Here is a 23,019-nt window from a genome sequence, read left to right as displayed (position 1 = left end):
AAATCGGTATACTCAGAGTTACTGTATAGAGATGATTTGTTTTAGTAGGCATCTGTAACAACTAAAATCTGTTATCAATGTTTTAAAGTTTACGGAATGCAGTTATACCTTTTTTCTAAAATATGCTGTGGTCAGCAAAAATCTAAGGTATATCACTTTTTTCTTTAAATAGCATGCCTTCATACTGAAATTGTTTCAAATGTCCAAGTACTTTGCTGGCAGACTAAATGAACGCTGCACCTCTGAAGCACTATGGAAAGACTTTCATTATAAAACAAACAAAAACAACTTTACATTGCCAAATGTTTACTGGCCGATCACGTCTAGTCTGTTAGAGTTATCTTAAATTCGTGTGTTGACTTCCTGCTAAACTCCCTGACTGCCTGTTAGACTAAGACGAGAACAAAGTGATATTTGTGGCAGAAGTTTAGATCAGAATTTTGTCTTGAATAGGCTTGTCAGACTGTCTGTACATCACAGATTTCAGATCATGCCAGAATCTGAGGAGGTACCGAATGACTGACCCTGTCACCTTCCCATTTCACTGTATTTTGTAAATTCAGTTAAAAGACTGTGCTTACTCACGGTTTATCAGAGAAAGTGTTTCACATTGTGCTCTATAAAGAATTTAATGCTAGCTGACAGAGCATTGCATAAAAACTGCAAAAGTAGTCAGAAAACGAACTGTGAAAGCACACACCCAACACAAACACACAGAAAATAGTACAGTTAGACATCAAGTCCGTGGCCGTGCAGCTCGCAGCAGTTGTTTCTCCTTGAGAAATAAAGTCCCATTCTCAACAGCAGTTGTTCTTTTCCATTCTCCGCAGATAGATGATCCATTCAAGCAATACACAGTACTCCATTTTCTGCGCAGATGCATTCCATTCAAAATAGCCAGAAATTAGAAATGTGTGGACGTCAGTCCTTGAGCTCAATTCTGACAGGCTGACAAAGCTGATGTTATCGCGTATGTGAAGATGCCAGCTCAAAAGCACGGAAAAGAAAATTTCAAAACAAAAAGCTGGAAAAAAATCAGAAATGAAGGGGTGCCATTCGGGAATCATGTCACCCCATCATTTGAACCCCAGAACTCAGTAAAAAACGAGCAATTCGGGATAGTTGGAAGGTATGATATATATATAGTAAATTAAAATAGGCAATTGCCAAACTATTAAATTAACAGTTTGGCAAAAAGCTAACTATGACTTACTTCCTGTCCACGAATATCCATGCCGTAAACATGGCTGTGTAAATTTTGAATTACAAGCTTGGAAGCAATTTTTAAAGTAATTGTATTTGTAAACTGGAATGAAACGCCCTTTGTTTTTTGCATAAAAAAGTGTTTGCATAGACATGATCTTCAACTCACTCCAAGTACTCTTCAGATGCTTCACAGTAAAAGTCACATTGTGGAAGCAAGCCATCTGTGATCCAAGTCCCAAGACTCTGGAACATCTTAACTAGCAAAATACAGTTTATACTCACTTTCTTACTGACACAGCTGCACTAAGGCAACTTCTAGTCAATATGAGGTCTGGCTACAGTGCAAACAACACTTAAACCTACACTCCAACTCACATAATTGTAGGCTTTGCTGATGAACAAGACAGACACTTGCCCTCTGCCACCGAAATTATGCATTTCAATTTGACTACACATCAATTATACTACTGTGTTCCAAAACACAAGAAATAAGAGAGAATAGTGCTTTAAACACAACCAATAAACATCCAAAATAAAGCACCTAGGAACCAGCAAAACAAAGCCACCAACACAGCGTAGAAAGGAGCAAAAAAGTCTGTTTTATTTAATGTTGCAAAAACACCACGTTTTCGTCCTAGTATATCCAGGACGACTTCAGAAATTAATAGTACGTTGTACTCTGTCCTTATGGACCTCCTTCCTAATTACCTAATGATGGTAATTAGTCCCAATTAAGTAAATGACAAAAATTAAAAAAAAAACACTCATATTAAAATTTCTATGAACATTGGTTCAAATAAATACAATACTAATCCATACTGGTCAATACATCCCTCAACATTAATATAAAAAGTCATATAATAAATATAATAAATAATTCAGAACAGTTGCATGTACATCCACAATGAACAATACCTATGCATAAAAATAAAATTCTGTTTTTATTTTTATGCATAGGTATTGTTCATTGTGGATGTATATGCAACTGTTCTGAATTATTTATTATATGACTTTTTATATTAACGTTGAGGGATGTATTGACCAGTATGGATTAGTATTGTATTTATTGAACCAATGTTCATAGAAATTTTAGTATGAGCGGTTTTTTTTAATTTTTGTCATTTACTTAATTGGGACTAATTACCATCATTAGGTAATTAGGAAGGAGGTCCATAAGGAGGGAATACAATGTACTATTAATTTCTGATGAAGTCCTGGATATACTAGGACGAAAAATAGAAGTTATGTTCTTACCATAACGTACCATGTTAGTTGTCTTCTCGCCTTCTTCTTGCTGGATGGGTTCGGAGCCGACCTCGGCTCCGACTCGGCCACTCTAAAAGCTCGAGAGTTGGTTCCACCGGCTCGAGGCTCCCCTTATATCCCACAATGCTAGGCGAGAGTTACCACAGATCTCGTTTGTAAGCTAACCCCAGCTTATAACAGAAACAGTATAACTGTAAAAAACAGAATCCACCTCTAACAACAGGAAGAAGAAGGGTGACCTACATCCTGAAACAAGAAATATGCATAATAGCATATAGCTAAGAAAGAGGTGGTAGAAAGAGAGGTCACGATCACAACTCCTCTAGGTCTGTCCAGGCCAGGGGAAGGAGGGTGGGGCAAGAAGAAGGCGAGAAGAAGACAACTAACATGGAACGTTATGGTAAGAACATAACTTCTATATGTTAAGTTGTCTATCTCGCCTTCATTCTTGCTGGATGGGACCGCGTCCCTAGCACCTTGTCCCGGTGGCCTAACGGAACAGACTCCTGAGAACAGTGGAACCAAAATTAGCTCTATGCCTAGAAGCTAAATCCAACTTATAATGGGAAATAAAAGTGTGAGGAGTAGCCCAAGTAGCCGCTGCACAAATGGTGTCAATAGGCAGTCTGTCTTGGAAGGCTAGAGAAGTAGCCAAAGCTCTGGTGGAATGGGCTTTAGGCTTATTAGGCAGTTTTGGTGTCTAATCTCATAAACAAGGGTAATCAGAGATGTTAGCCATCTGGATAAAGATACCTTTGAAACTGGAAGTCCCTTTCTGCTTTCCGCATAGGAGACAAACAGCTGATCAGATTTTCTGACTTGTTTCGTCCTGTCCAAGTAGTACCTTAATTGACGATGAACATCCAGACAGTGTAATTTTTGTTCAGACCTATTTGAATACTCCGGAAAAAGACAGGGAGGTCAATGCATTGGTTTAGATTTGATGTTGAAACCACCTTAGGCAAAAAGGACGGGTTAGTTCGTAAGGAAACTCTGTCCTTATGGAACACAAGGTAAGGAGAACGACAACTGAGTGCTTGAAGTTCTGAAATTCTTCTAGCTGATGTGATAGCCACCAGAAAGAGAGTTTTCCATGATAATAACTTTAAGGAACATGAAGCTGCAGGTTCGAAAGGGGAAAGAATCAAAGAAGCAAGAACTAAATTTAGGTCCCAAGGAGAAGGAGGATTTCTTACAGGAGGTCTGAGAAGAAAAACTCCTTTCAAAAAGGCTTTGCAGAGTTTGTGGGACATTAGGGCAGATTCAGAAATACCCACATGGAAATTAGAAATAGCTGCCAATTGAACCTTAAGAGTAGATGGAGATGAACCTGCATGGAAGAGTTCAGCAAGAAAATCAAGGACTAGTTGGATGGAAGCGGTGAAAGGATCTATGTCCTTTCCTTGTGCCCAATATGAGAAGCGTTTCCACTTACTCAAATAAATCTTCGAGTGGAAGATTTATGGGAAGCTATCAAAATATCTCTAACAGAGTGAGATAATTGAGGAAGCCTGGCTACGGTTGGAAGTGGAGGAACCAAGCAGTGAGGTTCAGAGAGGGGAGGGAGCGATGAAACTGACCCGACTGATGGATCAAAAGATCTGGAACTAGGTCCAGATTCCACGGTCGCCAAAAGAAATCGATGCAGAAAGGGGAACCACACTTGTCGAGGCCAGTAAGGAGCAATGAGGATCAATGAGGCCTTCTGAGCGATAGCTTTCTGTATTACTTGAGAGATCAGTGGGAAAGGAGGAAATGCATACAGAAGTCCCCGGGGCCAAACTTGGACTAGCGCGTCCCTGCTGGGTTGGCCTGGTAAAGGGAATAGAGTGAAGTATTCTCTGCACTTGCTGTTTTGGGAAGTAGCAAAAAGATCGCAGCAAGGCTGACCCCACTTGAGAAAAATCTCTCTCACTACAGAGTCTTTCAGAGACCACTCGTGAGGCATGAGAATAGCTCTGCTCAACTTGTCCGCAATGTGATTGGACTTCCCGGGGATGTGCGTTGCTATCAGAAAACGCTGAGAAGAAATCGCCCATTGCCACAGTCTGAGTGCTTCTCGACACAGGGGTATGATCTGGTTCCGCCTTGTTTGTTGATGTACCACACTACAGACATATTGTCTGTCTGGATTGCAATCGTTCCCAAGGGAAGAGAGTCTTGAAGGGCTTGCAATGCTAAAAGCACTGCTCTCATCTCCAGAACATTTATGTGCAAGTGGCATTCGTTTGGTTGCCATGTGCCCTGGACTGTCCTGCCCTGATAATGCCCCCCCCACCCGATCAGGGAGGCATCCGTTGTCAGAGTAGCAACCGGAGGAGGTGGAACAAATGGTCTCCCCAACAGGAGCTGGGGGGAAGACATCCACCACATGAGATGCTTTTTGCACGCTTGCGTGATCATAATGGTGTGAAACATCGGAAGTTCCTGGTATGACCATTGAGAAAAGAGCATCCACTGAAGGATCCGCATGTGGTATCTGGCCAATGGAAGGAGGGGTATGGCCGCTGCCATGATTCCCAACACCTTTAGAACTAACCTGGCTTTGGCTCTGTTGTTGTTGAGAAGTAGTGATACCAATTTTTGAATGTCTGATATCCTTTGGTTCGTTAGTGTTGCAGACATGTTTACAGTATCTAAATTTGCGCCTATGTAGGTAATAGTATGACAAGGCGACAAAACAGACTTTTCGCAATTTATTGAGATACCCAGTTTTTGACAGACTCGAAAAGTGTAATCTCTGGCCATCAGAAGGAGATGCTTGGTGGGAGCTGTGAGGAGCCAGTCGTCCAAATATGGAAACACCTGGAATCCTTGTCGTCTCAGGTGAGAAGCTACCACTGCCATGCATTTGGTAAACACCCGGGGGGGCAGTGGTGAGACCAAAGGGCAGGGCCCTGAATTGAAAATGACTGGTTCCCAGCCTGAAGCGGAGGAATCTTCTGGAGCGTCTGTTCATTTTTATGCGATAGTACGCGTCCTGAAGGTCTATAGAGCACATCCAGTTTCCTTTTCCCAATAGGGGAAGAATGGATTGCAGCGTGACCATCCGAAATCTTGTTTTCTTAACCGATCTGTTCAAGATACTGAGATCCAAAATTGGTCTCCAGTCCCCTGTTTTCTTTGGAACTAAAAAGAACCTTGAGTAGATTCCGGATCCTAGTTGGTCTGCTGGCACTGGCTGAATAGCTCTTTTGCAAGCAGTTTTGAAATTTCCAAAGCTGCTATATCCCTTTGAGCGGTGGAACATCTGGAAGGGATTTTTGACTGATTTGGAAAACGAAGAAAGGGAATAGAATAACCTTCGAAATGATGGACTGTACCCATTTGTCTTGTGTCAAGGATAGCCAGGCTTCTGGGTACAGTGACAATCTTCCCCGACTGCCTCCGAAGATGAGCAGTCGGGCAACACCTCAGCGATGCTGAAAGGGATTATCGGGGGACGTTTCTCGATTGCTCTGGTTCTGCCGACCCCCTCTGCCTCTAGGGCGGCGTCTACCATTGTTGTTCCCCTCTGCCTCTGGTGGGAACCGACTCTGTCGCCAGGCGCAGTCCCTTGAGATTGTTTACGGAACCACACCTTTCCCCGCTTCTGTCCTTTGGGCTAAGTCCTAGAAAGAGTAGAAAAACGGACTCCGGCGGCAGAAAGGGTCTTGCCATCAGTCTCGCACCTAGTCAGGGTTTCTTTCACTTGTGGACCAAAAAGAGATGATCCATCAAAAGGGAGTTCGTGAAAGACGTCTTGAAAGGTTCCAAAATTGCATAGCCGCATCCAGGCGTGCCTACGTAAGGCTACCCCTGTTCCTGCGGCTCTGCTCGCTCCATCGGCCGCATAAGAGAGGAGGCGCATGGAGGAGTTGGAAATAGAATTAGGATAGCCAGCTGCGTGTTCATTTTCTCTTGAAACCCGCAGCTGTAGGGTCCTTCAGCATTTCACTCGCTTCTTTGATCAAGTCCCTTTGAAGACGAGTGAAATGGCACAGGTAATTCAGCGAACGCATAGTAAATGTCGCTGAGGAGAACATCCGCTTCCCATACCTATCCATGGACCTAGATTCCTTGTTAGGTGGATGGACAGGCACTGAAGGATCGGCCAGTTCCTTCTTTGTGGCGGCAGCTACCACCATAGCATCCACAGAGACTCCTTTTGATAAAAATTCCTTGTCTGATGGAGCTGTGATGAATTTGGAGGGTCTCCTGGGAGTGGGGTCCACTGAATCAGGAGCCGTCCATGCCTTTTTAGCAACCACCTGCATGAGGGGGTCGAAAAGGGGGGACACCCAGGAGGTGGAAGGACGAGAGCCAAACGCCTCAAGATACACAGATTCGTCCTCCGAAGGGTTGAGGGCTGGCCAATTTCCCCTCTGTTTAAGGATCTCCAGAATGTCTGCAAATGAGACATCTTCAGAAGGGGAACGGGGGGAATCCTCAGAATCATCCAGATCTGTGTCCGACGTGATAGACTCAGGTGAGTCAATGTGCTTCCTCTTGCACTTCCTCTTCCGAGGGGGCTCTTCTGCCAAATCAGGAGAGGCCTCGGAAGAGGATGAAATCCCCAAAGGGAGCTCCTGAGGAGTTGGCTCTCTGCGGTCCGGGATGAGGGAGTGAGTCGACTTACCCTGAGGCAGCATAGAGGGAGGGGCTGACGGAGCCGACTGTGGAGTAGAGCCAGGCTCTAACACACTCCGCATGACCTCGAAGCACCCCTGTCAGGCAGAGCCAGAGGTCCCCGCTCCGAGGAGCTAAGGACCCTCGGCACCGACAGTGATGGCTCGAGGCGATGTCGGAGCCGAACTCACCAGCGCCAAGCACCGAGAGGAGAGGGGTCGGACAAGGGTCCGATGCCACTCACCCCTCGAGCCGACGAGGGAAGTCCGGCGCCGAGATTCCTCCATGGAAGAAAACGGAGCCGACGACGGAGCCGAAGACAATTGTCTCGGCTCCGAGGTGACCACAGTCTCGGTTCCGACACGACCCGGCTCCGAACTCAAGAGAGTCGAAGGAGGAAAGAGTTGATGGACCGGGGCAGGCACCGACTGATGAGTCGGGCTCTGAAGCATCTGGGCTAGTGCCTCGGACTTGAGTAGTCGACTCACCACCCTCTGAAGGTCATGATCGGACAGCCTCGATGACCTAGAGGAATGAGACCTTTGGCTCCGTTCAGACAGCAGGGGAGATCCTGGAGCCGAATGAACGGAGCCAAGAGAAGGTGACCTAGACCTCTTTCTGGTTGTCGGCTCCGAAGATCTTGTCGGAGCCGACACGGGTACCTCGATAACCTCGGCTCCAGCCGGAGCCGAGGAAGCCACAGAAACTGTGGACTGAGTCTTATCGGCTCCAGCCGGAGCCGATAAAGGCAAAGGTTGAACAACCTGAGGTCTCGGCTCAGAAGCCGGAGCCGAAGACCTCGATGCCTTGGAGGGCTTCCCTGTTGAGACAGACAGGGAATCCTCAGGCTTCAACAAGCCTCTCAGAATAAGCTTGTTTTTTCTTTCCTGCAGGACCCTGGGGCTGAAGCCATGGCAAACAGCACAGGAGTCCTGCAGGTGCAAAGGCCCCAGACAATAGACACAAGAAGTGTGAGCGTCTGTCAGAGACATTTTCTGACAGCACGCATCACACTTCTTGAATCCGGAGACCTTTGCTTCTTTTGACATAGCCTAACTGGTGAACACAAACACACACTCAAACACACCAGTTATACCCTGTCAGAATAACAACTTTAGTAAAATACTAAAAAATAAAATACAATAAACAGTAGTAAATTACACAAACACTCCCTAGGGAAGGGAAGGCCTAAGGCCCAAGGGAAGAACTAAAAGTTCTTTTAAACAAGAAACGGGAAAAATTAGGTCGGGGATAAAGTTCAATGAACTACACTAATTTGAGAATAATTAAACTAAAAAAAGGGGTAAAAAGAGTAACTTTTAATAGAAAAAGCTAAAACTCACCAGGAACCGGTAGAACAACCAACCTCGAAGCTGTAGCGGCAAACGAGATCTGAGGTAACTCTCGCCTAGCATTGTGGGATATAAGGGGAGCCTCGAGCCGGTGGAACCAACTCTCGAGCTTTTAGAGTGGCCGAGTCGGAGCCGAGGTCGGCTCCGAACCCATCCAGCAAGAATGAAGGCGAGATAGACAACTTAACATCGTGGTGTTTTTGCAACGTTAAATAAAACGGGACTTTTTTTGCTCCTTTCTACGCTGTGTTGGTGGCTTTGTTTCACTGGTTCCTAGGTGCTTTACACTACTGCGTTCTGTGTGCTATATGTGTGCATCAGTTATATTTTAATTATGTCTTTTAAACTTCTACCACTGTTCATTTTAATTCTGGTTACCCCGACCCACCCCAGTTATGGATAGAAAAGTCTTCTGTGTCTCATCTCATAAACCCTGTTAAAATAAATAATCCAAATATTTTACACAGGTGACACGCACTCAGATACTGTTTTTCTCTTTCTCTCTTGGTTAAAAACATAGAATAAATTATCTTTGTTGAGAGGCATTCAAATATTTTGCCTACAGACACACATACACGCACACACATGCAAGCGCACACACGCATGAGCACATGCGCACCTGCATGCACACACGTGCACGAGTACACACACACATGCATGAGCACGCACACACACACTCAAAAGAGAACAAAGTGTAGCAAAAAGGAAAAACTCTAGTTATGAAGTTTTGCATTTAACTTTGCACAACAATGTGTCTGATACATTTTATCAGTGTTCTTTACTGTGCCACCCACCTAAATAGCAAGGATATCGATGTGCTCTCTAGGCAACATTTAAACTGAATGGCTTAATTCACTCCTTCCACTAGACACACTGGACAGAAGTAGACTCTTTATGTGCTTTTTAACCCACGGTTTCAGCTGACACTGTGCGCAATGAGATGTAGGACTGCAGCAAGTGGTATTTAAAGATGACTGGCATACAAACCAGTCATTGCCAAATTGTGTTCAGCAGTCAGCTGTCATACTTACTGTTTGCCAAGGTCAAATGTGCTTCTGATAAAACTACCTCCCGAGGCTTGATACAACCAATAAGCAGGCCACATTTCTCCCGTAGGACTCACCGACGTATGAAAGCAATATGTCAAGTCAAAAGAAAATATCTAACGCACAAGAATTATTTCTCTCCGATGCTGTGCAAAATGTTGGTTCATTTTTCCCTACAGGACTTATAAAAGTTAGCTTTAGTTCATTCTTTTTAAAAGAAAAAGGAATTTTGCTCAGGTTTCACTTTGCATATTTATTGCACATTTACTGCACATTTCAGCAACAAGTCTAACACCCTTCTCTGCTTCTAAACCTTTACTGCCATTTTGCATTACACTTTACAATAACAATGCCATAAAACATTAACGGCAGAAAAAGATTACTTAGTTTCATTTTGTCCTGCATATACACTTTACTAATACAATGCCAGAAAGATAATCCATCCTATTGCACTTTTCTGTAAACAAATAACCCAAACAACAAATGTATTCGAATGACAAATCTGGGCGTACTTACTTGCATTCCACATATGAAATCCATCTGAATCTGCTTTTTTGAATACTTATTGCGGGCTTTTACACATTCCACTGCAACAGCTTGGCAATTAGACTGCACTTTTCTTTGAAGGCTGTTCATCTGTTATTTAAAACAAAACCATTGTTAATACCAGTGAAAAAAAGTACTGTAAAATATATGTTTGATGACATTTTTAACAGAAAAAAATTTAATTTCCGAATTCTAAAATAGAAAATTTTTGAAATACAAAAATGAAGTTAGTTGCACTACATTCTAAATTAGGTTTGAAATTCAAACTCCTCTTATAAATTGCAACCCTCAGTTAAATCTGGACCAGGTCAAGGCTTCAAAACCCCCTTTATTTAGCTTGGTGATGTGCCTATCAAGTCTTATTCCATTAGAAAGAGTACACTTGACTTACCGTCAAATAAAACATTGTAGGTGGTTTAATTTACTTGTTAACCAAAATACAGCATTTCCTTATGACAAACGTTTCCAGACTCTGCCTGGAAGTGCAGTCTGGTTTAAGTTATTTTCTTAGTCACACCACAGGCAACTAGAAACTGAAAGACTCAGACCCTGGACTATAAGATGAAGACTACTCCTAGTGTTGAAAGGTTTCTAACAACATCTAATACAAACTAAATCTCTCAATCAAGTAACCTTTTGTGCTACACATTTCCTTCATTTTCAGCTGGTATCTTTTCTACTGCAATATTTGCAAAATGTGTCAAACTAATTATACTCTGAAATCAGGAAAAACAACAAGCTTGTTATACTCATCTCTAACATCCAACAGGCAGGTTTCTGACAACAGGTGCATAAAAGATTATTTTCAAGACATGGATGTACAGAAATTCATCTTGAAAGCGGAGCAAAGGGAAACTCTGATATCCATGTTGAAAATATTTAAGCAGTTATGATTGGAGAGACACCGACTGTAATTAACTCTAAAGAATGGAACTTTATCTGCTCTTCGTACTACCGGCTATACAAGAAAATGCAAGACCGTAAATTGTTTTACAGCTCTGAAAACCACAGAACACGTAGTGCAGTATCAAAAACGGGGCTGACACAGAAGATAGGCCAAATGTTCCACTGATGAATGGGTGACTTTAAAAGCTGTTAGACATTTCATTCTGCTGTCACAGATACAACTGCAGTGAAGCAAAGTGCATAACAGCTTTTAAAGCTGCTTCTTTATCTTCTCATTGCTGTTCTGTGGTAGCCAGCACAAACAGCTATGCTTCACTGTGAGACAGGAACATTACAGAGCTAAGTAGTGCTTAACGATATGTTAAAGCAACTTTCAGAAACTTGCTTAAACTTCTCTTTTCCCTGAATTTAGACCATCATTACAGCACTCCATGACTACAAGTTTAGCTATGAACTTTCAGAGTTGCTATATGCTCTAGTCTCATGTTACAGCATATGCAACTACTACTACAAGATACCAGCATGTGTTAATACATTTTAAAAGCTGTTAAATACTTCTTACTGCTAACATGGACACAACTCAACCACAAGAAAAGGGAGACTGAAGTATTTAATGCCTTTAAACCGGGTTAGTCCATCACAGCCACACTTATGTTTCAGCCTACCTTCTGTGTGGCAGTGCCAAGAATCTTACAGCCTTCAAAGCAGTAAACACTTTTGTACAACACTTCTCTCTGACTAGTAGTATATCTGTGTAGATGAAGATTCATATAATACAAAGAATAAGGATTACATTTCTCAAATCATTACTTCTTATGTGGTATCAACATGGAGGTTAAGACTTACCTTTTAAGTTCTGTTTGGCTCAAGTTATGACTGAAAACTCAGTCAACAGCCTTTGTGTCTTCAATTAGATGACTCATAAAAGGCATCTAATAATGTGGAATATTTTGCTGATGTAATAGTTGTATGATAAAGTGCAGTTATACAAGTAATCTTAGCTTTAAGACCAGAGAATGTAACAGGAGTTGTTGGCGCTCATGCAAGAAGGCACTGCTGCTAGTGCATTATCCTGGTGTCCAGGTACCCGGGTGAAGAACGCTTAATGCCACCTTCTCCACTTGTTTGCTCTAATCAAATCACACCACAATGCAATTATAACTTGCATACACAGATAAACATATACAATGCACACATACAACTGTGTTCTTTCTACTAGACCCAGTACCAAAAGGACAAAATACAATGGAGGTTATTTAAAATCATTTTAGTAGAGAAACAGGTAAAGCCAAATGGCAGAACAACTTGCTCAAAGAAGCACAGGCCTTCATGTTCACAACACAGCAATAATCAAGGGTGCATGTCAGTTCTGTGGCGTAGAAGGATGAAGCTCTGACCAATGACCAGGAGACCCAGGTTCAACTCGAGGGTCAAATGTGCAAGGCTAGCAGAGAAGACAGGGATGTTTGGTATGCTATAGTGACTGTACCCAATACTTCACAACTTCTGTAATGCCAGTTTACAAATGCATCCTATGTACCTAATGTTACTCATATTTTGTAACTGGTTTAGTAGACCTTTAACTTGAGTATTTGCTGAAATACAGGATATTGCTCAGAGTAAATAGACAATTCCACTTAAAAATGTACCATGCTATTCATGTCTAAAAAACTGTACTATGAGAAAATGACAGTAAATCAATATGTAAAAAAAAAAATTGTGCATACTACCTTTAAGTCTCACGACTGTGAAATCTCACACTTCACAAGAGGAAATGAGAATCATAATCAGACAGCTTAATCATCACCATTATCAACATGTACACATCCCAAATCAGGCCAAACCTAAAATACTACCACTGATCACTGTCTGGTGGTATGTGTCCCAAATCAGACCAAACCTAAAATACTAACACTGATCCACTCACTAGCTGGTGGTACGAGTCCCAAATCAGGTCAAAACTAAAAAAATACCACTGATCCACTACACTGTCTGCTGATGCGCGTCCCAGATCATGCCAAAACTAAAATACCACCACTGATCCACTGTCAGGTGATGTATGTCCCAAATCAGGCCAAAAAAAAGGTTATGTACTCTCCATAACATTCTGTCTGAGTAGTTGTACTTCGTCTTCAACCTGTGAGTTATGGATCCGTATTGGATCTGACACGGCTGCATATCCAGCATCTGCTCTGAGCTCCAAGCTCCTCCCCTTACCCATAATGCCCTCCATCTCCTTCAGATAGAGTTTGCTGCTCAACAGACAAAATACAACTGACCCAACAAGACCTTACCACTACTGACAACTCAAAATTCCTGAGCCAAAGCATGACAGAGGACACCCCTGAAATGTTCATCTTCCATATGTATAATTAGGACAATAGTGACAAGGTCGGGGGAAGGAGGGGGTGATGGTTGAAGACAAATGAAGTACAAGTACTCAGATGGAATATTATGGTGAGTACATAACTTCTTTATCTGAAGTGGTCGACTTCATTTGATCTTCAACCTGTGGGACAGCTACTATACACCTGGGAGGCCCTCATGAAAGGATATTCCGGAGCACGCAGAGCCAAAAGATGCCCTGTTCCTGGATACGATGTCCAATTTATAGTGAGAAATGAATGTATGAGATGAGGACCAAGTAGCTGCAGAACAGATATCATACAGTGACACCCTTGACCAAAAAGCTGCTGAGGTAGCCATAGACCCGGTAGAATATGCTTTTACCTGACCTGGAGAGGAAATTCCCCTGACACAGTACACCCGAATAATGCAGTAGGAAATCCAACGGGCAATCGTAACCTTGGAAATTGGTTTCCGTAAAAAGGGTTTTGAATAAGAAATGAACAGCTGGTCAGATTTATGAAAAGCTTTTGTCCTGTGCAAATAGAAACGTAATTGTCTATGCACATCAAGTAAATGTAATTTATATTCTCCCGTATTTTGAAAATTTGGAAAGAAAAACAGAAGATTGATAGTCTGATTAATACTGGCTTCTAACACTACCTTGGGAAGAAAACATGGGTTAGTACACAGAGACACACTATCCCTATGAAAAGTCATATAAGGAACTTTGATCAATAGTGCTTGAAGTTCTAACACACTCTTAGCAGAAGTAATGGCAACTAAAAAGGCAGTCTTCCAAGATAGATACTGCAAATCTACTGAAGCTGCAGGTTCAAAAGGGGCGAGACTAAAGCCTGACCCACTAAAGTAAGGTCCCACAGGAGAGTAGGTTCCTTCATCAGGGGTCCTGGAAGAAATGTACCCTTAAGGAAGGCCTTGCAGAGTTTAGAAGAGGCCAATGAAGTCACTTTATCCCCCACAGGAAAACTGGAAATAGCAGCCAGTTGGGACTTTGACAGTGGAGGAACTGGCACCTTGCCAAAAAATCCCCACCAAAAATTCCAATACTGCAGATACTGGAGCAGTAAAGGGATCCAATACATGCTGCAAGATCCATACCGAAAAACATTTTCACTTGCTAAGGTATACCCTTCTAGTGGAAGACTTGTGAGCTGCCAACAAAATGGTTTGAGAAGATAAACCAGGAATCCTAACAATCACAGGAACTGGCGCAGCCAAGCTGTGAGCTTCAGACTGCCCAGGTCTGGGTGAGAATCCCCGAGGGATGAGAAATAAGATCCTGAACAGGATCCAACGTCCATGGTGGACCTACTAGACAAGACCATACAGAGGGAAACCAGACTTGGCAGAGCCAGAATGAGGCAATGAGGATCATAAGGGTCCCCAGCATATGAGCGTTCTGAAGAAACTTAGATATCAAGGGCAAAGGAGGATAGGCATAAAGAAGATCAGGAGACCAAGCATGAATCAGAGTGTCTCTGGGGGTTTCCCCTGAGGGGGGTTCAGAGTGAAGAACTCACTGCATTTTGCATTGGAAGAAGATACGAACAGATCGCAGCAAGGATGACCCCACTTTAGAAAGATCTGCTCCTAAACTGAAGGATTCAGAGACCACTCATAAGGCATCAGGATAGAACTGCTGAGCCTGTCTGCTAGAATGTTGGACCATCCCGGAATGCGTGTTGCCACCAGAAAGCGGCCAGTGGAGATTGCCATTTCCCACACTCTCATGGCTTTGCGACAAAGGGGTTAAGATCTGCCCCCCCCCCCATTTGTTGATGTACCAGACCACCGACATTGTCGGTCTGGATAGCAAACGTCCCTAGAGGAAGATGAGCATGAAGGGCTTGCAATGTCAAAAGCACCGCCTTCATCTCCAAGATGTTGATATGCAAACTGGTCTCAGATGAGGATCACATGCCTTGAACAGTTCTTCCCGAGCAGTGCCCCCCCCCCCCCAGCTGGGAGGCATCCGTGGTCACCGTGGTCTTGGAAAAGGACAGAAGAAATGGATGTCCCCTGACTAGATCCAGGTAATAAATCCACCACCGAGAGTCCCTGCACACCTGGGAGATTCGTACAGGGTGAGACAAAGGCAGATCTAATAGAGACCATTGAACAGCAAGGGTCCACCAAAGAATCTGCATGTTTAGGCTCGAACAGGTTGATCGTAGCCGCCATAGACCCCCAATGCCCTCAGAACCATCTCTGCTGTTGGAGACTGGGCTAGAATGATAATACAGAACGTGTAGCTTCAGGCTGTGCATCATGTCTGGGGTGAGGAAAACTTTCATCTAGATTGTGTCCAGCCAGGGCCCAATGAAATCTAAGACCTAGACAGGGGCCAGTGACGATTTGTTGAGATTGATGGTGATGCCCAAACCCCGTGCTAGGGAGAGGAAGTAATCCTTGGCTTGGCATAGTTGATGCTTGGAAGGGGCAGTGAAGAGCCAACCGTCCAGGTAAGGAAAGACCTGAACCCCCTAAAGCCTCAGGTGAGCTGCTACTAGTGCCATCACCTTGGTGAACACCATGGGGGCTGTGGTGAGACCAAAGGGAAGGGCTCTGAACTGATAATGATTGACTACTAGCCATAAGTGGAGAAAACTCAAAGCGCCTGCCCATCTTGATATGGTAGTACACATCTTGGAGGTCGAGCGAACACATCTAGTCGTTCACCTGCAGGTAGGGAAGGATGGATAGAGGTGTGATCATCCAGAACTTCACCTTGGCCACTGACAGGTTCAAGGTGGAGAGATCCAAAATGGGTCTTGGGTCCCCAGTTTTCTTTGGCACTAAAAAGAACCTGGAGTAAATGCCTAATCCGGATTGGTCGAGGGGGACAGGTTGGATGACTCGTTTTACTAGCAGCTTCTAGTGCTGCTTCCTCCCTTTGCACAGGTGGGATGTCCGGGAGGTGTTTGGGTGGATGGGGCGGATTGAGGAATGGGATTGAATATCCTATGGATACGATCTGAAACATCCAGTGATCTGTTATGGACTCCCATTCCTCTGGGTGTAGCGATAACCAACCCCTGACTGCCTCCAGAGAAGAGCAGTTGGGCAGCCCTTCAGGGCTGCTGTGCAGGTCTGTCCTAGAACACTTCGAGACCTGTAATTTCTCGGACCCCCTCTGCCCCTGGGGTGGCATCTATCAAAATCCCTTTTGCCTCTGGGGGATGGTGAGTCCTCAGTGTCTCAGGAAAATGCCTGAGACTTCTGAAACCACATCTTCTTAGCCCCTCACGGATTGCTAGAAAAGGATCTTTGAGGGGGAGAGACGCGGATCCAGATGGCAGACAGTGTCTTCCCGTCCTTCTCAATCTGGACCAAACTCTCATGTACCGACTTCCCAAACAGGGAGGAACTATCATACAGGACATTGGTGAATGACGCCTTGAAGGGTTCAGAGAATTGACATAGCCGGAGCCAGGCATGTCACCTAATGGCAACACCTGTGCCAGTTGCCCTAGCAGCTCCCTCAGTAGCATGGGAGAAGAGATGCATGGAGGTGTTCGCGACTGATTTCAGAGTGGCCATACAAATGGAAAACTTCTTGTCTCCCGCCAACATGGACTCCGGGGTCAACTCACCAATCTCCTTCACTAGGTTTCGCTGGAGCAGAATCACATGTGCCATGTAATTCAGCACTCTTACTGAGAAGGTGGCTGAAGTGTAGACCTGCTTCCTGAATCGATCCAGTGCCCTTGACTATCAGTCAGGAGGATGGATCAAAGAGCTCTCCTGAGCGAGCTCTTTCTTGGTGGCAGCTACCACCGCCATAGCATCAAGTGGGGACCCTTTATTCCAACATGTCCTGTCTGAAGGGAGGCTAAGTACTTTATCAGGGTGCTTAGGGATAGGCACCACCATATCCGGTTCCTTCCACACCAGAGATGTTATTAGGTCCACCAAGGGATCCGTAGGAGGGGACACTCAGGAAGTAGATAGGCCTGTGCAGAATGCCTCTAGGAACACTGACTCATCCAAGGTCAGATTTTGGGCAGACCACCCCACCCCCCCTCTGGCAAAGGAGTTCCATGACGTCTCCAAAGGAGACATCCTCAGGGGGTGATCGAGGGAACCTTCCCCTTCCTCCAAATCAGCATCTTCGGTGAGAGGCTCCGGTGGGGAGTCCAAGTGCCTCCTCTTGCACGTCCATTTGCCAGGGATCTCCTCAGTGAGAATTTCTGGGGAGGACTCAAGAACGTCTTGCTGCTCCCCAGCAGAGACTTCTTGAGGAAAAACGGGCACCGGCTGTCCCTGAAATGGTAAGATGGCTGGGACCATACTCAAAACAGAGGGAGTCGGGGCAGAGTCTGAGGACGAGATGGTCAAGGGTCTCTACATCGAGAGAACCCTCTCCACCACATCAAAGGCTGAAGGAGAACAGACATCCTGAGAAGCGCCAGCTGGAGCCGTTCTCCTCTGACCTAAGGGAGTCAGAGCAGAGACTCCAGGAGCAGAGATACCATGGGGGAACACTGTGCTCCGATACAGTCAGAGCCAACAGAAAGTACAGTTTTGTACCTACCATAAATGTAGATGTTCGAGTGCTAATACAGCTGCAGTCATAACAGATGGGTTCTCCTGCCGTCAGGTGGGTCCTCGGTCGGCTGAATTCCAAAGTCTAGGTCCGGGGTCGGTTGTCTTCGCTTCTTCCCTGACGTCAGTGCGACAGGGGTATGAAAGAACCAGCCGACGCCATTTTCTTCAGTTTTTCTTGCCCCAGATGTCAGGTGCCCCCAGAAGGAAGGCAATACATACATTTGTGTAATAAAACAATGCAATATAATCAAAATACAGTAGTTTCAAGCAAATACACTATAAATGAATACCCCAATCAGGTTATATGAGGAGGTGTTAGCCAATAGGCCTGTCCCAAGAGGGGAAGGAGGGAGGGAAACCTGGACTGCAGCTGTATTAGCACTCCAACATCTACATTTATGGTAGGTACAAAACTGTACTATGTTCATCGTGCATACAGCTGTAGTCATAACAGATGGGTAGAATCCCAAAGCTAAGAAAAGGGTGGTAGGCACTAGGTGGAACTAGGAGGAGCCAGGATGCCCTGCAAGACTGCAGTGGCAAAGCCTGCACTAGTTTTGGAGTATAATGGTAGGTGGTAGTGCTTGGAGAAGGTACGCACAGAACTCCAAGTGGCTGCTTCCAAAATATCTTTGGTAGAAACTCCTCTGAGGAAAGCTGCAGAGGTAGCTGTGGCCCTTGTGGAATGAGATCTGATGCCTGCAGGTACAGTTTTTCCATGAAAAGAATAGCAAAAACGTATGCAGTGGGTTATCCATTTTGAGATAGTCTGTTTGGAAATTGGCTTCCCTTGAGCTCCTATAGCATAGGACACAAAGAGCTGATCTGATTTCCTGAAAGGCTTTGTTCTGTCCAAATAATAACGCAGTTGTCTGTGGATGTCCAAGGAATGTAGTAATGTCTCCCCTTTGTTTTGAGGATTAGGATAAAAGGTAGGTAAGTGTATAGCCTGATTCAAAGCTACCCTGGATACCACTTTTGGCATAAAGGACGGATTGGTTTGTAAGGAAACTCTGTCCTGATGGAAGATGATGAAAGGTTGCACAGCCATGAGAGCTTGCAGTTCCGATACCCTACGAGCTGAGGTAATAGCCAGAAGGAAGGCTGTTTTCCAGAACAAATATTGCAAGTCTGATGAGGCAGCTGGCTCAAAAGGAGGCAAGGTCAGTTTTTCTAGAATGAAGTGGAGATCCCAAGCAGGTATTGGTCGTTTCCTTGGGGGTTTTAGATTCTTAGCTCCTCTGAGGAACTGCTTTAAGAGGGGGTGAGAGAATAAAGGTGGATCAGTGTTGTATTCTGCAGGAATGGCTGAGGCATGGATTTTGATGGAGGAGAAAGAAAGTCCACTGCCTAGCAGCTCAGCTAGAGACTGTAATATTTGAGGTAAATTCAGTTTTCCAGGATCCTGGCCCTTTTTCTCATTCCAGACACAAAACCGTTTCCATTTTGCGGTGTAACCTTTTCTGGTAGACTGCCTTCTGGCCTCCAAAATGACATCCTGCACTTCCTTGGAGAGTAGGGTCTGTTGTGATGCTAAGGACTCTTCCATGCGGCTAGATTGAGTGTTTTTAGCTGACTGTGAAGAGTTTTGAAGCTGTGCTGGGTCAGAAGAGGAGGCATTAGAGGCAGGGTCCATGGTGGGGAATGAGTCAGGCTCCTCAGGAGTGGGTAACCAGTGTTGTCTTGGCCAATCTGGAGCAATGAGAATCATCTTTGGTCTGTCTGCTCTGGTTTTTAATAGAACTTTGGGCAGCAGAGGGAGAGGTGGGAAGGCATAAACTGTCATTGATGTCCAACTGAAAGAGAGCGTCCACTCTCCAGGCCTTTGGATGAAAAATCCTTGAGCAGAATTTTGTCAATTGGTGATTTTCGTGGGAGGCAAAGAGATCTATGTCTGGCCTTCCCCATGCTTGAATTATCTCTGTAAAAACTTGAGGATGCAACTTCCATTCGTGTGGATCTGTCATATTTCTGCTTAGGTTGTCTGCCAGCGTGTTTTCCTTGCCTGGCAAGTACTGTGCTTGTAGTTCGATTTGTAAGTCCAGGACCAGGTTCCAAAGTGACATGGCCAGTCTGCATAGTGGGTATGAATGGGTTCCTCCCTGTTTGTTTATGTACCACATTACTGTGGTGTTGTCCGTCCTTATCAATAGTTGACCTGGTTGCAGGAGGTCTTTGAAAGCTATAATAGCATTTATTACTGCTAGCATTTCCTTTTGATTGATGTGTAGGTGCTTTTCTTTTTGGGACCATTTGCCCTGAATGCACTGATCTGTCATGTGCGCCCCCCAGGCGTAGTCCGAGGTGTCTGTTGTGATGACCTGATATGCTTGAGGCTTGCTGAATGGGAGACCTTTGTTTGCTTGGCATGCTTGAGCCCACCACAGAAATTCCTTTTGAAGACATGGAATTAGTGGTATTATTGTTTCCAGGCTGTGGCTGTGTTGAGACCATAGGTTTTTCAGGTACCATTGAAGTTTCCTCATATGCAGCTTTGCACATGGGATTAGTAAAATGCAAGATGCCATGAACCCCAGAACCTGCAGGATTTTCCTTGCAGTCAGCCTGGTGCAATTTGCTAGTGTTCTGAAGTATTGAGTTAGTTGCCCTTGCTTCTCTGGCGTGAGGTAGGCCATCTGGGTGTTTGTGTCCAAGTTGGCACCCAGGAAAATTATTTTCCGAGAGGCTATTAGTCTTGATTTCTTTTTGTTGACTGTGTATCCCAGAGAATTAAACAACATTATTACATAAGCCAGATGTTTCAGAAGAATGTGCTTGCTGTCCGCTTGGATCAGGCAGTCGTCCAAATAGGGGTATATTTGTATCCCTTGAAGTCTGCAGTAGGCAATTACTGATGCCAGGCATTTCGTGAATACTCTGGGCGCAGTAGATAAGCCAAAGGGCAACGCAGAGAATTGATAATGGGTTGAACCTGCAAGAAATCTTTGGTATCTTCTGCAATTTTGTCTGATTGGGACATGCAGGTATGCCTCCTTGAGGTCCAATGTTACCAGCCAAGACACCTTGACCTGCATGGGAAGAAGCTGCTGTAGAGCGAGCATCTTGAATTTTGGTACGAGTAGAAATGTGTTTAGGATGGATAGGTCCAAAATAGGTCTCCAATCTTTTCCCTTCTTTGGTACCAGGAATAGTCTGGAATAAAAACCTTGACCTTGTTCGTGCGTAGGTACCTCTTGAATAGCTTTCATGTCTATGAGATCTGAAATTAGTCTTTGTGCCTCTGCCCTTTGATTGTGTGGCAGGTTTGGCATGCCTCTCATTTTTGGAAGGGTGTGAAAATGGAATCTGTAGCCTCTGTTTATAATGTCCAGGATCCATTTGTCTTTTGTGACAATATGCCAATTTTTTGAAAATAATGCCAGTTTTCCGCCTAATGGTGCTGCCATTTGAGTCTTGCTTGGCATGCAAAGGGGAAGTCATTGGGCTTGCTTTCTGAATGGTTGCGAGTTATCCTCACCACCTCTTTGCGTAGGAGATTGCCATTGTCTGCCTCTAAACGATCCTTGGGATTGCCCTCTGCCCCTCAAGCGCCTGTATCTACCTCTTTGGGGTCTGTCCGTGGCTGGAAAAGGCCAATTTTTGGAAGGCCAATTTCTACTGAAATGTGGTGGTTGTACCTGTAGAAAATCTTTCACTGTTTGCATTGATTTAGCCTTTTCCTCCATTTTCCTTAATACCTCTTCAGCATTAGCACCAAATAATACATCCTTTTGTAGAGGAGCATCTAGTAATTTAGCTTTGACATGATCTGGTAAGGTTTGTTCCTTGAGCCAGGCATGCCTACGTATGACTGATCCTGTAACAGCTCTACATGAGGCTTCTAGAGCATCAAAACCACATTGTAAGGTATGTTTACCCACTTGTTCTGCACTATGCATCAAATCCTGCAACTCCTTCAAATCTGGTTGTTCAGGTTGGGACATTTTACTTCTCAATTGTGATAACAAAAACTGTTGGTACTTTAGCATATGGAACTGACAGTTTAATGCCCTCATGGTTAAGGTGGCCGAGGTATATACCTTTTTTCCCCACCTTTCTAAGGATCTGGAATCTCTCTCGGAAGGTAAAGGATTTTTAGCAGTGGAGGCCTTAATTCCCTTGGGGCCCTGTGAGATAGTTTCTGGGTCAGCAGCATGGCTTTTGTATAGAAATTGGTGAGAGTCAGGAACCCTGTAGTACCTGTCAGGCTTGACTGGAGCTGGAGGCAGAGAATCCGGATTAAGGCAGGCCTCCGAGTACACATCATCTAGTATGTCCAAGACAGGTGGTATAGCTAGAGGCCTGTGCTGAGGTAGCAAGAGAAATTCCCTAAGCCTTTTCTTGGAGTCTGAATAATCTTGGCCTTCCCAGTGGAGTGTTCCCTTAAGGTATGCAAAGTTTCCCCAAATGAGTAATCCTCTGGGGGAGAGACAGAGGGAATGGACTCCTCAGCATCAGAATCTTCAAAAGGGGAGTAAGAATGTTCTTGTTCATCAGAGTGCTCTGAAATAATGGAGCCTTGATCAAAGGAGGGGGATTCTTCCTCCACTCGGGGCCTTTTGTCTTGGGGGGGGGGGGTTGAGAACCCCTGATAAGAGAAATCAAATCCTCAGCCATTTTAAGCATCTGTTTTTTAGGCATGGGGCCTGGAGATGGGCCCGGTGTAGCTTGTCTCAGACTGCATGGCTGCTTTAGACTTAGTGTAAGCCTTGATGGAGAAAGAGGAGGAAGGTCTGAAGACACCTTGAGAGTAGGTAGACCTGTCCACATTTTGAGATTCACCGCCAAGAGTGGCTTTGGTATCTGTAGTCGGGGTGCGGGCAGAGGAGCCTGCGACCTCGGGCACAGGAGACACCGCCAATGTAGTGTCGTTGGTAGTCAGGGGCTGCGTAGGCACCTCGCTGAGAACCAGACCACGTGGAGTTGGCTTTGGCATGGTGTCGGTAGGGGCCGCGGACCTCGTGTGTCGGTCCTTGTCTTTGCGTTTTTTAGACAAAACTGGAGTCGGAGTATCCGACGACATAATATAGTTAAATTTTTTGCCAAAATAATGCTGGGCGAACTCCACCCGATGCTTAATGGTGCGTTTGTTGAATGTAGCACAAAAGTGACAGAGATGTCGTGGTCTGGGCCTAAACAAGGAATACAGAGGGGAATGGAAATCCTTATGC

The 23,019-nt window shown here is 44.6% G+C and overlaps 1 protein-coding gene across 2 annotated transcripts in view; it reads right to left on the bottom strand.

Moving 5' to 3' along the window:
* Positions 1–23,019, bottom strand: part of LOC122798813 — a 2,048,867-nt gene that overhangs the window by 1,346,043 nt on the left and 679,805 nt on the right. For both annotated transcript variants that reach the window (XM_044067935.1, XM_044067936.1), the window contains exon 9: positions 9,995–10,114. In XM_044067935.1, coding sequence (XP_043923870.1) covers positions 9,995–10,114 — 120 coding nt within the window. The remainder of the gene's footprint in view (positions 1–9,994; positions 10,115–23,019) is intronic.

The sequence above is a fragment of the Protopterus annectens genome, chromosome 3.part1 (assembly GCF_019279795.1).
Source record: "Protopterus annectens isolate FY-2018-M chromosome 3.part1, PAN1.0, whole genome shotgun sequence".
In the NCBI taxonomy this organism is placed as follows: domain Eukaryota; kingdom Metazoa; phylum Chordata; order Ceratodontiformes; family Protopteridae; genus Protopterus; species Protopterus annectens.
This window is presented reverse-complemented; position numbering and strand designations above follow the sequence as displayed.